The sequence below is a fragment of the Hypanus sabinus genome, chromosome 4 (assembly GCF_030144855.1).
Source record: "Hypanus sabinus isolate sHypSab1 chromosome 4, sHypSab1.hap1, whole genome shotgun sequence".
Classification (NCBI taxonomy): Eukaryota; Metazoa; Chordata; class Chondrichthyes; order Myliobatiformes; family Dasyatidae; genus Hypanus; species Hypanus sabinus.
In genome coordinates, this window is record NC_082709.1 from 110,760,724 (window position 1) to 110,778,147 (window position 17,424).

At 40.8% G+C, this 17,424-nt stretch overlaps 1 protein-coding gene across 4 annotated transcripts in view; it reads left to right on the plus strand.

Annotated features, from left to right (window-relative positions):
* The window catches only part of fndc3a (fibronectin type III domain containing 3A), a 241,776-nt gene that overhangs the window by 129,599 nt on the left and 94,753 nt on the right, over positions 1–17,424 (plus strand). For all 4 annotated transcript variants that reach the window (XM_059967865.1, XM_059967866.1, XM_059967867.1 and 1 more), the window contains 2 exons: positions 509–585; positions 1,593–1,809. In XM_059967865.1, coding sequence (XP_059823848.1) covers positions 509–585; positions 1,593–1,809 — 294 coding nt within the window. The remainder of the gene's footprint in view (positions 1–508; positions 586–1,592; positions 1,810–17,424) is intronic.

Here is a 17,424-nt window from a genome sequence, read left to right on the forward strand (position 1 = left end):
TAAAGCCACATCCGCTAGTATTGAGCAGTGGTGCCCTGGTGAAGAGTCGCTGGCTGTCCGTGCTATCTATTCCTCTTAAAATCTTGTATACCTCTATCATGTCTCCTCTCATCCTCCTTCTCTCCAAAGAGTAAAGCCCTAGCTCCCTCATGACAGAATAGCTCTAAGGATTTAGGACATATCACTGCAAGCTGAACTGAAAACTTTGGAACTGGTCTTTAATGGAGGAATAAAACCCCACAGTTGTCAATACCATTTTCTACACAAAATTTTCAGTACTGTGATGGAGGCAGCATGGAATGGTGGGGAAATAACAGATTTTGGAAACCAGCAATGATATTTTGCAGCACAAGTGACTTCACAAATTACCAAGTGTACACCAGATTGTATATGTATATGATATACTTTTTTGAATTTCAAAGCTGCTTTCAATATATGGTTAGTATTTACAAGCATGTTTTCTGGAGATATTTGAAGTAAGTTCTAAATTTCATTTCTCCCTCTGCAGGTCCTGCTCAGGTTCCAATGGTGTCCCCAAATGGTTCAGTGCCTCCTATTTATGTGCCTCCCGGATATGTATCCCAGGTGAACAGTTGTGACTTCTAATATAAAGAACAATTATGTGGGAAAATACGTACAATAATATAAACCAAGTTAATTTTGATCATATTACAGCTTAAGACTTTTAACTAGCAAAGTGTATTGCTTTGTCTCAGGAATAGCAAGTCATATGTTTACCCTATAAAGCTGTGCATAATTGTAATGAATAAATCAAGTTCGGACAAGGTTGTACATTTTGGGAAAACTTACATTAAATCAATGAAATTGTGTTGATTCTGTTGTTCTTTGGAAAAGCAAGGCTTGTTTTACTATATCTTGCAAATTGTCAAGGGTCTTTATCAGTGTTTTGGAAAATCTTGCTAATTGGATGACAGTTGTATGTCATGCATAGGAAATGCTTCAATAATTTTGTAATGCATAAGATAGGAATATCTGATTTAGCACACTGGACATCAGTACATAATTATTATCTGAATTATCTAGCCTTATTTCTAATGATTAATAACTATAATGATACGTGTAGACCTCCGTTAGTCTCGATAGACCATGGATTTGCACCTTGGAAAGTTTCCAGGGCACAAGCCTGGGCAAGGAAGGTTTTTTTTTAAAACGGAAGACTAGCAGTTGCCCAAGCTGCAAGTCTTCCCTCTCCATGCGTCCAATGTTGTCCAAGGGAAGGGCATTAGGACCCATACAGCTTGGCAGCGGTGTCGTCACAGAGCAACGTCTGGTTTAAGTGCCTTGCTCAAGGACACACGCAGCCTCAGCCAAGGCTCAAACTAGCAACCTTCAGATAACTAGATGAACGCCTTAACCACTTGGCCATGCGCCAGCACTATAATGATACAAAGTAAAATGTATTACTGTCTTTGCTTGTAATGATCTTGTGGGTAAGAAATTAGTCCTATATTTCATAGTGGTTCCTCTCATTCTGATTACTTTATGAAATGAGGAAAGTTGAGTTAGATCAAAACAAAACTTGCTCTGTCAGCTTCAGATTTTAAGCAGGCCTATTCTACTTGATGTTGCAGGTTATTGAAGAAAGCGGTGTTCGAAGGGTGCTGGTGTTACCTCAACAGCCAGAGTTTCACCCTGGTAGTCATCCACCAATACATCCTCATCCATATATGCCTACGTTTCTTCATCCACCTGTCCTACCACATCATCAAATGTACTCTACAGGACCAGGCGATGTTTCAACACAGTACGTTCCACAGCATCATCCTCCACATTCATATACAGATCAAGGTAAACACAGTTATATTTTATTAATCGTTGTATATTTTCAAAACTTCCTGGGTGGAAAATCTGTTTATATTCATATTGGTTTATTATTGTCACATGTACCAAGTGAAAAGCTTATCTTGCATAAAGTTCATACAGATCAAATTATTACTCAATACATTGAGGAAGAACAATGTAAAACAAAGCAGAATGAAATGTAAAAAATACAGAGAAAGTAGAGTGCAGGTAAACAGTAAAATTCAACTTCATAATGAGATAGATTGTGATCTCAAGAGTACATCTTATTGTTTAAGAGTCTGGTAACAGCAGGACAAAAACTGACCTTGAGTCTTATATGTGTCTTCAGGATTTTCAGTGGGAGAGGGAAAGAGAGAGAATCTCTGAAGTTGGTTGGATCTTAGATTACCCAATGGAATTCCTAAATTGCTTGAATTCTATAAGAGCAAACTTGTCTGGCATCTGATGCTTGCCTTCTCTTTGCAACTAGTAGGAAAAATAACTTGCCTTAAAATATTTATTTGGAGCGTATATTGAATTTATGATTTGATCTCTTTCAAAAGACATACACTTTTCTCTAGGGAAAGATGTTCTTTGTTCAGAGTTGAATGGGGGTTTAGCTCTTACTCATTATATCAAAGTACCCTGTTCAATATCTGGTGATAGAGTTCAAGCGGTTTTGTTGTGATTCAGAACTTCACTGGATAGGTTACTTGTTAGGGGAAAACAGATCTATGGATTCAGTAAATGGGACAAATGACACTGATTATGATTAAGCATGTTAACCATTTATTTACAGACAAACAGTAAAATACTTGACCAAACATCTAAGTCAAACATACTTATCTAAGCCACCCTAAATTACAAAACATATGACATTAAACATTTAGTAATGCCTGAAACCTGATAGGTACTTCATTAAATCTCCCTGAATTACACAACTATAAAACTAAACATTCAACAAACAGGTAATTAGCTAAGTGTGAGCATAGGGCCTCCAAACTGCAGCACACTTTCTCACTGGTCGTGAACTTAGCCTGAAGTGAGCCTTTATTGAATGAGAGGGAATCTTTCACACGTGCTATTCTTATACCCCTGAGACAGTACCAGAAGTCAGTGCTGTGGCATGAAAGCCAACCGATGGTAAAGAGCTGTTGCATCCTTCAACATGCCAATCAACAACTGGCAAGAAAATTAACCCTTTGCATTACCAGCTACCTCTTGAAAGACACAACACCGTGACAGTTTTGGCCCTCAGGCTAGCGTAACCACTGCAAATGCCCCAATAAGCTACATATAAAATACAAAAGTACAATTCCTAGTACTATAAGGCCAATAGTTACTACCCAGTGTACCACAGTAGTCCACCGTCCTCCTAGCACCCCAGCATTCTACCAGCTTTCCTGCCCATGGTGTAATAGCTATAGAGCTGGTCCCCCACTTTCTTAATCTTATCCACTGACTATCAGATGTGATCAGCCAAGTGATTGATGTTCCCTGACTCATCAGGAATGTAGATGCAACATTCGCGACTGATAAGTGCCACATTTCACTCTGAGCTCTTAATATAAGGCCATCTGATTCTGCAAGGCGACTGTTCGAATAGCTATCATTTGAGCCAATACTTGGGTCAGTGCATCCATCGTGTGCTTGAAAGCTATGGCTGTCTCGTTACCTACCGTCTTCATCACAGAGTCATATGTAGCTGTTTCTTGGACAGTCTGGCCATACCATACTGGGTAAAGGCAATCATCCAAAACCTTTCTGCTTCTGTTGTAGCCTTCTTACTATGCCAACCAACATGAACAGAGGAGGTTGGTATATATACGGCACTGCACACCCTGAATAGCAGCAGCCATGCTGCCCTACGGGGAGCCATGGGTAGGCCCAGAAGCCAGATATCCAGTAAGCTGCGCTCAGTGTCTAAGGAATGCCCACCTTCACACCACCATTTGACATATACACAGTTGTCCTAGGATACTGTTCCTGCTCACACCTGCTGTGTCCTGCTCACTGGTTAGACCTGTGTCTATCATACCACCTACACCAACATTCCATTCCCTTCCTTATTGGCTGGAGAATCACTTTCAGAATCATGACTTTTGGATTAAAAAAAATCATACATAGGGAAATACCAGCCCTTAAAGCACTTGCTCTACCAGGGGTCACTAAAGCTGAAGTTCTTTAAGGCTGTTACCATACTGTGGGGTGAGGTTGGTTGGAATAAACTACTCCCTTCCAGTTTTTCCGAAACAGAAGGCCAAAACCCAAGAAGCTGGGCAAGTTCTCCCAACAGTCTTTTTTCTTGTCATCAAAGAGGATCATTATTAATGGTGTCCCTTGTTAGGAGTGCTCGTACAAATCCAACAATCTGATATGTTGGTCCCGTTTGCATATTTGTATACCATCCACAGGAACTTGTAATAGGACCTCCTACCCCAGGTCAACATCATCACTGCTGTCGTCAGCGTCAGAATGTCATTGCCATTCTATAATGTAGGAAGACACCCTCTCCTTCTCTCTCCTGGTTGGTCACTAGTTATTTAGACATAAAGCAGACTTGTTAGCCAAAACAACAACTTTTAGGATTGCTCCCCAAATCTTCCAATCTACCAAAATATGAATTCCAAATTTGTAATTTAACTGTCCACCAAGGAACAGTTTCCCTCTGAAATGTGGGTATCTCATATCCAAAATAAAGATGCACAGATTTCCATCAACATAACCTGGATTCCACATGATGTTACAACCTTGGCTCTCAGGAAGTAACACAAAAGGAATTACAAACAGAAGATATTTATTAAATTAAAGATAAGGTAAAGGGAGAAAGGGGTGATGTGGTAGTGCTGGCTGCAGAATGGGAGTGGCTTTGTTTTTAAGCTTCTCCCAGCAGGTGCCGACAATGGAAGGGTAATTGAAGATGTCCCAGGGAACTGCAACGCAGGTTAAAGAGGAAACACAGGCCAGGGAATATACAGGACAAACACCCTTGCCCTTAATGAAGGTTACTCTGGGGCAACCTAAAGCTACCCTAATAATGCATAATAATACTCTAATAATGCTCAATAAGGGATATAGGGTGTAAGCAGACACCAGGTACACTTACTACCTTAAAAGGGCGTCTGCTAGCACATTGTCCCTTCTAAAGATATGGCAAAGTTTCAGGTCATACCACTGCAGGAATAAACTGCATTAAACACTGGTTAGAGTTCCTCATGCTGCAGTAAAAGACCGGAGGGTTATGGTCTGTATACACAGTGAGTGGAGAATTGTAAGAAACATAGACATCAAAATAATTCAGGGCAAGAGTAAGGGCTAAAGCCTCCTTCTCTTGTGGAGTAGTGCTTCTGATGGACCTCCAATTTCTTAGAGAAATAACACATAGGATGCTCCACACCCAGTGAATCATCTTAGAGGAGCGCAGTCCCAACACCAACATCACTAGCATCAACAGCTAACTTAAAGGGTTTACTGAATCAGGATCTGCTAGGACAGAAGCACTACTCAGCAAGGCCTTCAAATTCTCAAAGGCATGCTGACATGTCTCTGTCCAAACATAAGGAACCTTGGGACTAAGTAAGGTTAGTTAACGGTGCAGCAATGGTGGAAAAAGTTTTGCTAAGACTTCTATGGTAACCTGCCCTTCTGAGGAACCATTTCAGCTCTGTCTGGAGTGCTGGTACAGCAAAATTCACAATGGCCTCTACTTTAGCCCCAATAGGGCAGACTTGGCCATGGCCTACAACTTTACCCAGTTAGGTAACTGTAGCTTGCCCAAATTCATACTTGCAGATGTTCAGGGTCAAATTTGCAGCCACTAACTGCTTGAAAACCTCCTGTAGCTGGGACTATCCTCTCTAGAGTTCAGAAGAACGAGAAGGGATTTTATAGAAACATACAAAATTTTGAAAGGGATAGATGAGATTGAAGTAGAAAAGTTATTTCCATTGGTAGGTAAGATTTGAACTAGAAAACATTGCCTCAAGATTCAGGGGAGATTTAGGACAGAGATAAGGAGAAACTTTTTCCCAGAGAGTGGTGAATCTGTGGAATTCTGCGCCCAGGGAAGCAGATGAGGCTTCTTCACTAAATATATTTAAGCAACAGTTAGATAGATTTTTACATAGTAAGGGAATTAAGGGTTATGGGGAAAAGGCAGGCAGATGGAGCTGAGTTTACGGACAGATCAGCCATGATCTTATTGAATGGCAGGGCAGGCTCAATGGGCCGGATAGCCTACTCCTGGTCCTATTCTTGTGTTTATGTTGAGACCAGGTAGAGCTGTAAATTACCGAATCATCAGGGTAAGCATCACAACCTGCAACTCCCTCTAGCGCCTTATTAACCAGACTTTGAGAAGTTGTTAGGGTATTCCTCATTCCAGAAGCCATGACCTTGTACTGGCAAAAAGCATCAGGAGTAACAAAAGCAGAAATCTCATGGGCTTGATGGGTTATTGGCACTTGCCAAGAGCCCTTAAAGAGATCCAGCTGAATAACAAGTGATGCAGAGCCAACATGGTCAATACAATTATCTAGACGAGGAAGAGGATAGGAGTCAGGTTTAGGTATAGAGTTTACCTTGCGAAAGTCTGTTCAAAAACATACTGAATCGTCTGATTTAGCAAACAAAAGACAAGGAACTCCAGAGACTTGAGCTGGGTTCCACTATACCACATTCCATCATGTAGTTTATTTTCTTACACAGAAGCTGGTGCTTAACAAGTTTTAGCCCGTACAGATGTTGTTTTGATAGGAACATCATTACCCACATTAATATCATGCTGAAGTACATGATGGAATATCAGAGAAAAGGGCCAAATATTGATTGATTACCTGAATTATGTCAGAGCACTTAGGGTTTAGATAAGACAGGTGAGTGTCCAAATCAGCAAGGATTTTGGAATTTGGCAACCTACCCTGAGGAATCTCTTTAGAAATGGCTCCAATATTTTCATCATCATCTGCATATGGAGACTTCAACACACCCATAGGCTTAACCTGTGTGGACAGTGTGTTTCCAGTCATTGTAAGGTTTCAAAAGGTTAACTTGGCACAGATGCACGTTACACTAATGATCTGGAGTCTTTATACTGATCCCACTCTGTGATTGATTACATACGGCCCACTGTACTGAGCCTGCAAGGCAGAGACAGGCAGTGGCAAAAGGAAAAACACTTGGTCCCATGGAGAAAACACTCTGTGTTTAGCCTTCCTTTCATACCAAGTTTTCTTCTTTTCCTGAGCTGCCTTCAAGCTTTCCCTAGCCAGCTCACATGGTTGAGCCCCCATTATGTTACAACCTCGGCTCTCAGGAAGTAACAAAAAAGTCAGGTCACTAAAGGAGTTACAAACAGAAGATATTTATTAAATTAAAGCTAAGGTAAGGGAGAAAGGGTGATGTGGTAATGCTGGCTGCAGAATGGGAGAATGGGAGCGGCCTTGTTTTTAAGCAGTCCCCAGCAGATGCTGGCTATGGAATAGTAATTGCAGGTGTCCCAGGAAAGTGCAACACAGGTTAAAGAGGAAACACAGGCCAGGAAATGTATGGGACATAAGAATGGCTGGTGTGGAATCAGGGTCTCTCTCTAAAAACTAATTTCATGGTAAGCAGATAAACAAACAAGCAAAAATCCATGTTTGTATTTTCCTTCCTTTAGAAACTTCACATGTAACTGCAAAACTTACTACAAACAATTAATTGGAGTGAAAAACTTCTTAACACATTTTCCAAAGAATATAAAAGCATAGATGACTGGATGGGGGCCCCCGACATGTTAACACTTTCACACAGCCACTTAAAGATAGGAGCTCCTGCAAATTCACTTCACTGAGTAGCAAACTATCTCAAACTTCCCATATTGATTAGTACCCACTCAGTCATACACATATATATGTGGCCGCAATGTCTTTAACATGCAAACCATTCACACTTTGAACCAGAAAATCTCTTGCTCCAAAATATTAACTTAACATCGGACAAATTAATTCATGCTGATACAGTTCTATTTCTATGCCACATTGTCTATCCTGTTGTACATACTATTTATTACAAATTACTATAAATTGCACATTGCACATTTAGATGGAGATGTAACAAAGATTTTTACTCTCATGTATGTGAAGGATATAAGGAATAAAGTCAATAGAGGAAATGTATTATTTTAAGACTTCAAAACAAGGAAGCAGTAGAAGTTATTCATCATGCACAAATAAATAACATTAAATAAGTTTAAGATATGACATCCCCACATTACCACAGCTGCTGTGCCCCAAATGGGATAGTGTATGTTATATTTCAGTTTTGATTTCCTGGTGTTTCTGTGAAATCATATCACACTGTTGCTTTATGATGGCTGCCAGCAACCATGAAGGTTTCCTCTGGCTCCCCTTCCTAACTGAGAACCCTACCTCATTCAGCACAGACACAAAGTCATGTCTCATCTTCATGCTGCGGGGACCAACTTGTCTGAATAATCCACAGGCATGCTGTGGCCCACCGGTATCTTGACAAGAATTCTGACTCCCACATGGTTATTGGTCTATGCCAGGACTCTGCATTCCTCACATGGGGGTGGTGGGGGGGTCTCTTCCTTACTTGTACAAATGTTACAGGGAAATAGAATTGCGAATTCGATAAGTGGGACTACAAACACTGATTGCAAGTAAGCACATTAACCATTTATTACAGACAAATGATAAGACACTCAGCCAAACATCCATCAAACAAATATTCATCTAAACCTCCGTAAGTTATAAAAATTACGGCAATGAATAATCACTGATGTCTCAAATTTAAAGGTACTTCATTATGTCTCCCCAATTTACACAACTACAAAACTAAACATTCAACAAACAGGTACTCATGAGTTGGGCAATCAATGACAGGTCTGTGTAAAGAGAAAGACCTTTTAATCAGGAAGGGGATCGAGATTTTAAAGTCAGAGTTTTGCTCAATTTATCTGAGTTTAGGAGCAACCAATTCCCAAGAGGGATTAATTAGAAAGGACCAATAGAAATAATTCAATTGCAAGTGAACCAGCCATTCTTTAGAGTGTGCCAGTGTTTAGAGTGGCTTTGGCTCATCAGACTTGAGCGAGGTAAAATATCTTGTAAGTTACTCTCTCTCTGTTCTTTCCTCATCTGTTAGGGCATAGTAGTTCAGTGAGAATTGCAGTGTTTTGTACTCTGTGTCGGATGTGGGAAGTCTGGGAGAGCTTTGGTCACCCAGATAAAAACATCTGCACCAGGTGCAACAAGTTGCAGGTCCTGAAAAAGTGTATTAAGAAATTCGAGCTATAGCTCAATAACTTTTGACTCATGCAGGAAAATGCGAAGGTGTTAGACAGGAGCTTCAGGAAGGTAGTCGTCCCTAGATTGCAGGAGGCTGGTAACTTGGTGACTGTCAGGAAAAGAAAAGTACACCTGTGGCTGTTCCCCTCAATAATAATTATAAGACCATAAGACATAGGAGAAGAATTAAGCCATTTGGCCCACCGAGTCTACTGCACCATTCAATCATGGCTGATTCTTTTCCCTCCTTGGCCCCACTCCCCAGCCTTCTCCCCGTAACCTTTGATGCCATGTATAACCAAGAACCTATCAAGCTGTGCCTTATATACTTCCAACAACCTAGCCTCCACAGCTGCCCATGGTAATAAATTCTACAAATTCACCACCCTCCAGCTAGAGAAATTTCTCCATATTTCTGTATTAAATTGACTCCCCTCTATCCTGAGGCTATTCCTCTTGTCCTAGACTCCCCTACATAGGAAACATCCTTTCCACATCTACTTTTTCTAGGCCTTTCAACATTCAAAACGTTTCAATGAGATCTCCCTGAATATTTTAAATGACAGTGAGCACAGACCCAGAGCTATCAAATGTTCCTCTTAAGATAACCTTTGTACAACTTTGTATACTATTGAGGGGGATGACCTACCAGAGGGGAGCCACAGCAACCAGGTCTCTGTCACTGAGTCTGGTGCTGTGTCAGAAGAGCAGAGAGATAAAGAGGGGTGCCCTGTTGATAGGAGTTCATAGTCAGAGGAACAGAGATGAGGTTCCGTTGGCACAATAGAGACACCCAAATGCAATGTTGCCTTCAAGGTGCCAATATCAGGGATGTCTTGGATTGGGTCTATGGCATTCTCAAGACATCCCTGATATTGGCACCTTGAAATGGGCATCAGGACATCTTGGCACATACTGGCATGAATAACAGGTAGACAAGGTGAGGAGGTCCTGAAAAGAGATTTTAGGGAGCTAGGTAGAAAGTTGAGAATCAGGACCTCCATGGTAGTATTCTCTGGATTGCTGTCTATGCCACTTGACAGTGAGGGTGAAAATAGGATGATTTGGCAGGTGACTGTGTGGCTGAGGAACTGGTGCAGGGGGCAGGGGTTCACATCTTTGCATCACTGGGATCTCTTCTGGGGAAGTACTACCTGCGTAAAAAAGGGACGGATTACACTTGAACCCTAGGGTGTCCAGTATCCTTGCAGGAAGGTTGACTAGAGTTGTTCAGGTGGATTTTAACTAACTTGACAAGAAGATGGTAATCGGAGTGATGGTGCTGAAGATGAGTTAGTTGGTTTACAAACAGGCAATGTGTAGTGACACTCCTAGCAAGAAGAGGCTGATGATAGGGAAAATTGCAGTCAACAGTATGAATTGCAACATCAAAAGGCAGACAGCATCAAAAAGGGCGGATGTAGGACTGAAGGTGTTGTATCTGAATGTGCAGAATATACGGAATAAGGTAGATAAACTTGTAGCACAGTAACAGATTGGTATTTAGTCATGGCTGAAAGAAGATTATAGCTGGGAGCTGGAAGTCCAAGGATATGCATTGTTTCAAAAGGACAGGGAGGAAGGCAGAAGGGGTGGAATTGATCTGCTGGTTAAAAAATAGATCATTATAAAGAAGGGACATTGAGTTAGAAGGTGTTGAGTAGTTGTGGATAGAGCTAAGGAACTGCAAGGGTAAAAATACCATGATGGGAGTTGTACATAGATCCCAAAACAGAGGTAAGGATGTGGTCTACAAATTTCAACGGGGGACAGAAAATACATACCAAAAGGACAAAGTTATAATAGGCATGGGGGATTTCAATATGCAAGTAGATTGGGAAAATCAGTTTGCTGTTGGATTCTAAGAATTTCTAGTTTCTAAGAATTTCTAGAATGCCTTTTTAGAGCAACTCGTGGTTGAGCTCACTAGGGATCAGCTTTTCTGGATAGGATGTTGTGCAGTGAACCAGATTTGATTAGAGAGGGTAAGGCAAAAGAAACCTTAGGGGCACATGATCATAATACAATCAAATTCATTCTGAATTTTGAGAAGGAGAAGCTAATGTGTCAGCATGCAGTAGAGTGAAAGGAATTACAGAGGAATGAGAGCGGAGTAGATTGGAAAAGAACACTGGCAGAGCAGCAATGACTGGAATTTCTGGGATAAATCTGGAAGGCACAGGATATATACATCCCAAAGAGGAAGAACTACAGTTGGCCCTCCTTATCTGCGGATTCTGCATGCGCAGATTCAACCAATCGCGGATCGGGAAAACCCTCTCCAGCACTCATTATTTGAGCATGCACTGACTATTTTTTCTTGTTATTATTCCCTAAACAATACAGTATAACAACTATTTACATACATTTACATTATATTAGGTACTATAAGTAATCTAGAGATGATATAAGAGTACAGGCAGTCCCCAGGTTATGAACGAGTTCTGTTCCTGAGTCTGTCTTTAAGTCGGATTTGAAGTCAGAACAAGTACATCCGGTATTATTTAGTGAGAGTTAGTCAAACGTTTGTCTTAGTATATAGTATACATTTTACCGTTCTATGCATATAAAACACTTAAGAAACATATGTATTTCAATAATTAAACCAGTAGTAATTGTAGCTTTCATCAGGGCAGGGCCTTCATATGCTCCATTAAAATTGTTCCGATTGTTGACCGACTGTAGCCCAACGTTTCTCCAGTGACTGATGACGTTTCACCTCTTTTCGATCACTTTATTACTTCCACCTTATTTTCAATCGTGATCGTGATTATTTTCGTGAACAGAAACACTGCGGATTCAGAGTTGCACTTGTTCCTAAAGTCCACCGCACTGAGACAGGTTAAATAAGGTCCAGGTTTCTGCTGGGTCCTAAAGACCACCACACTGGTCAAGTTAAATAAGGGACTTGAGCATCCACGTTTTTTTGGTATCCACGGGGGGTCCCAGAACCAATCACCAGCGGATAAGGAGGGCCGACTGTATTTTAAAGGCAAGATGACGCAACTGTGGCTAACAAAAGAAGTCAAAGCCAACATAAAAGCCAAAGAGGGGGCAGATAATAGAGCAAAAATTAGTGGAAAGTGAAGTTAGGGGATTGGGAAGCTTTGAAATGCCAACAAAAGGCAACTAAAAAATTCATTAAGAAGGTAAAGGTGGAATACAAAGATAGGCTAGCCAATAATATTAAAGAGGATACTAAAAATTTCTTCGGATACATAAAGTGTAAAAGAGAGGCGAGTGTGGATATCGGACTGCTGGACAACAATGCTGGAGAGGTAGTAATGGGGGGACAAGAAAATGAGGGGTGAACTGAATAAGTATTTTGCATCAGTCTTCACTGTGGAAGACACTAGCAGTATGGTAGAAGTTCCAGGTGTTAGATGTAAAGTTACCATTACTAGGGAGAAGGTATTTGGGAAAGTGATAAGTCTGAAGGTAGATAAGTGGTCTGGATCACATGGTATACATGCCAAGTTTCTGAAAGTGGTGGCTAAAGAGATTGTGGAGGCCTTAGTAATGATCTTTCAGAATCACAAGATTCTGAAATGGTCCAAAAAACTGGAAAATTGCAAAATGTCATTTCATTTTTCAAGAAGGGAGCAAGACAGAAGAATGGCCAAAAATTTCCTGTTAGTCTGACCTCAGTGGTTGGGAAGATGTTGTAGTCAATTGCTAAGGATGTGGTTTCAGGATACTTGGGAGGCACATGATAAAATAGACTGTAGTCAGCATTGTTTCTTCGAGAGAAAATCTTACCTGACAAATCTGTTGGAATTCTTTGAAGAAATAACAACTGGGATAGACAAATGAAATTGGGAAGCATATGGTTGTGGACTTTGGTTGAAGAAATTGAAGGGTTAACAATTTTCAAACTAAAGAGAAAATAGAAAAATGTGAGGAGTAAAGGATCTTGGGAGACCTTGTGCAGAATTCCGTTAAGGTTAATTTGCAGGTTGAATCTGTGGTGTGGAAGGCAAAAGCAATGTTGGCATTCATTTCAAGAGGACCAAAATATAAAAACAATGATGTAAGGTTGAGACTGTAAAAGACACTGGTGAGACTTCACTTGGAGTATTGCCTCAGAATAAGACCATAAGACATAGGAGAAGAATTAACTCATTCAACCCATTGAGTCTGCTCCGCCATTCCATCAGGGCTGATCCTGGATCCCACTCAACCCCATACACCTGCCTTCTCGCTGCATCCTTTGATGCCCTGACCAATCAGGAAACAATCAACTTCCACTTTAATATACCCATGACTTGGCCTCCAGCACAGTTTGTGGTAGAGCTTTCCATAGTTCACTACTCTCTGGCTAAAAAAAAATCCTTCTCACCTCTGTTCTAAATGGTCATCCCTCAATTTTGAGACTGTGCCCTCTAGTTCTGGATACCCTCACCATAGGAAACATACTCTCCAGATTCAACATTCTAGTCCTTTCAACATTCAGTAAGTTTCAATGAGATTAAGAACTCTTAATTGATTTGTCAGGCAAGATTCCCCTTTACAGAAACCACACTGACTTTTTATCATTAGTCTCCAAGTACCCCAAAGCCTCATCCTTACTAATAGACACCAACACTTTACCAGCCACTGAAGTTAGGCTAACTGGCCTATAATTTCTTTTCATTTGCCTTTCTCCTTTCTTAAAGAGTGGAATTACATTTGTAATCTTCCAGTCCTCTGGGACCATGCCAGAATCAAGTGATTCTTGAAAGATCATGACCAATGCATCCTTTATCTCTTCAGCAGCCTCTTTCAGGGCTCTGGGATGTAGTCCATCTGGTCCAGATTAAGACCTTCGAGTTTGCTTAGCACTTTTCCCTTTGTAATAGCAATGGCATTTCATCCTGATCCCTGACACTTATGGACCTCTGGTACACTGCTAGTGTCTTCCACAGTGAAGACTGATGCAAAGTACTCATTAAGTTCATCTGCCATTTCTTTTTTCCCCTACTACCTCACCAGCATCATTTTCCAGCGGTCTAATATCAACTTTCACCACTGGAAAAAAAGGCTTTTAACATTCTGCTTTATATTATTGGCTAGTTTAATCTCATATTTCATCTTTTCCCTTCTTATAACTTTTTTAGTGCCTTTTGTTGAATTTTAAAAGCTTCTCAATCATCCAATTTCCCACTCACTTTTGCTACCTTGTCCTTGGCTTTTATGCACATTCCTTGGCTTTTATGCAGTCCTTAATTTCCCTGTTAATCACGGTTGCCTACCCCTACTTCTTCTGTGGGATATATCTATCATGTGCCTTGTGAACTATTCCCAGAAACTTCAGCCACCTCTGCTCTGCTATCTTCCCAGTCCACCTGGGCAAGCTCCTCTCTCGTGCCTGTGTAATTCCCCTTAGTCCATTGTGATATTGATGCATCTGACTTGTGCTTCTCACTCTCAAATTGCAGTATGAATTCAGTCATATTGTGATCACTGCCTCCTAAAGGTTCCTTTATGTTAAGCTCACTAATAACATCTGGGTTATTACACAACACCCAATCTAAGCTAGCCTTTCCCCTAGTAGGGTCAAGCACAAGCTTCTCTAAAAAGCCATTTCATAGGTAGTCAACAAATTCCCTCTTTTGTGATCCAGCATCACCCAGTATGTACCACAGCTTCTGGCTGCTCACCCTCCCTTTTCGCGATATTTTGGATGTATTCAGAAACATTGTAGACACTGGCACATGGTAGGTAAGCTACCATCCATATTTCTTTTTTGTGTCCTCAGAAAAGCTTATCTGTCCCCTTACCTATAGAGTCCCCTATTACTGCTGCCATCCTCTTCAGTTCCCTATGCTTCTGAGTCACAGGGCTAGACTCAGTCCCAAAGGCACAGCCACTGTTGCTTCCCCCAGGTAGGTCGTTGCCCCCACCCCCCCCCCCCGACCCCACCCAACAGTACTCAAAGTGGAGTACTTATTGTTCAGGTGGACAATAGTGCTTTCCACTTTCTGACATTCTTCCTTCCCTCTCCAGAAAGTCACCTATTTATCTGTCTCCTGTAGCCTTGAAGTGACTAAATCCCTGTTGCTGTGCTACATGTTGTCCTATTCAGTCTAGTTTAAAAAAAAAATCAGGAAGGGGTTTAACTCTCACATGATCTTTAATTCAAGCTGTTTGATTCAAACAAAACTCAAATTGATAGATAGGATAGATATATTGAGAAATACATGGTGAATTTTTGTATCCGCATGACTTGTATAATTGCATGGCTCTTGACAGGCTTTACGTTACTTTACTTTATTGCCACCAAGCAATTGATACTAGAGCGTACAATCATCACAGCGATATTTGATTCTGCACTTCATGCTCCCTGAAGTACAAATTGAAGTAAATATAATAAAAAAATTAAATTATAAATCATAATTAGAAAATAGAAAAGGGAAAGTAAGGTAGTGCAAGTCAGGTCCGGGTATTTGGAAGGTACAGCCCAGATCCGGGTCAGGATCCGTTCAGCAGTCTTATCACAGTTGGAAAGAAGCTGTTCCCAAATCTGGCCGTATGAATCTTCAAGCTCCTGAACCTTCTCCCAGAGGGAAGAGGGTCAAAAAGTGTGTTGGCCGGATGGGTCACGTCCGTAATTATCCTGGCAGCACTGCTCCGACACCGTGTGGTATAAAGTGAGTCCAAGGATGGAAGATTGATTTGTGTGATGTGCTGGGCTATGTTCACGATCTTCTGTTGCTTCTTCCGGTCTTGGCCAGGACAACTTCCATACCAGGTTGTGATGCACCCTAGAAGAATGCTTTCTACGGTGCATCTATAAAAATTAGTGAGGGTTTTAGGGGACAGGCCAAATTTCTTCAGCTTTATCATTTCTGAACTATGACTTCTAATATCTTTGAAACAGACTTAGTTGTGATACACCATTTATTAAAATTAGTTGATTTTAGCATGCCTGCATTTGTGTAGAAGAAAAGTATTTACAAAAGTGGTAGGAATTCATGGATGTAATCTTAAAGAGGAATTTAAAATAGTTATTGTAAGAAGGGGAAGGTGAGAAGAGAGCATGCACAAAGGAGATTGTGCACAAAGAATCACAAAGTTGTGATTCTTGGAGACAAGTCAAACTCGCCCATCTAACTGTAGTAATCTTTCACCTTTTGCATATCAAGAAACTCTCTCTCCTTTCTTGATCTCTCTGTCTCCATCTCTGAAGACAAAATGTCTACCACCATGTTTTATATTCCTACGGATCCCCACAGATAACTATACAGTACTGTGCCAAAGTCTTGGGCACATGTAAAAAAAATGGTTTTGTAAGTGAAGATGCTTTCATATAAATAATAAGATAAAAAGGTTTATAAATATCAAAAATGCTATAAAGAGCAGTAAACAGTAAAAAAAAGAGAGCAATATTTGATGGGACCACCCTTTGCTTTTAAAATACATCGATTCTCTTAGGTACACTGCCATGAAATTTTATGAGAAAATCAGCTGATAGGTTGTTCCAAGCATTTTGGATTTGCCACAGTTCTTCTGTAGACATTGGCTGCTTTGCTTGCTTTTGTCTCTTCAGGTAATCCTAGACAGCCTCGATAATATTGAGATCAGGGCTCAGTGGAAGCTATACCATCTGATACCATATAAATTTTTTTTGCACAGTACTGTACATCTTCCAACCCTGTTTCCCATGAAAATGCTGTTCCCTTTTCTCAGTTCCTTCACCTCCATTGCATCTGTTCCCAAGATTAGGCTTTCCTTTACAGGACATCAGATGTGTCCTCCTTCTTCAAAGAACAGGGTTTCCCTTCCTCCACCATTGATGCTGCCCTCTTTACCAAACACATTTTCACTTCTCTGCCTGCTCTCCACTTTCCATTAGGATCACTCCCTGCTTGATTCCCTAGTCCAATCATCCCTACCCCACTAATCCCTTCCTGGTACATATCCCTGCAAGCGAGAGAAATGCTACAACCCTTATCCATTCATCTCCTCCCGCACCTCTCAAGGTTGAACTTCATATGCGATTTCTCCACCCATATCTGCAACTGATCTATATCCTGCTATACTCTTTACCAGTCTTCTGCACTATACACACCCCTACCAATTAATCATATCTGCAAATTTAGTAATCCGCCCATCAACATTTTCATCCAGGTCATTTATATACCGTTCATCACAAACAGCAGAGTTCTCAGTACAGATCCTTATAGAACATAACTAATCACAGACCTTGGGTTAGAATAACCCTCTTTGAACATGACCCTCTCTCGTCTATTGGCAAGCTAGTTCTGAATCCAAATGGCCAACTCATTATAGTTCCCATGCATCTTAATCTTCTGGATGGGGCTTCCACGAGGGACTTTATCAATATAAA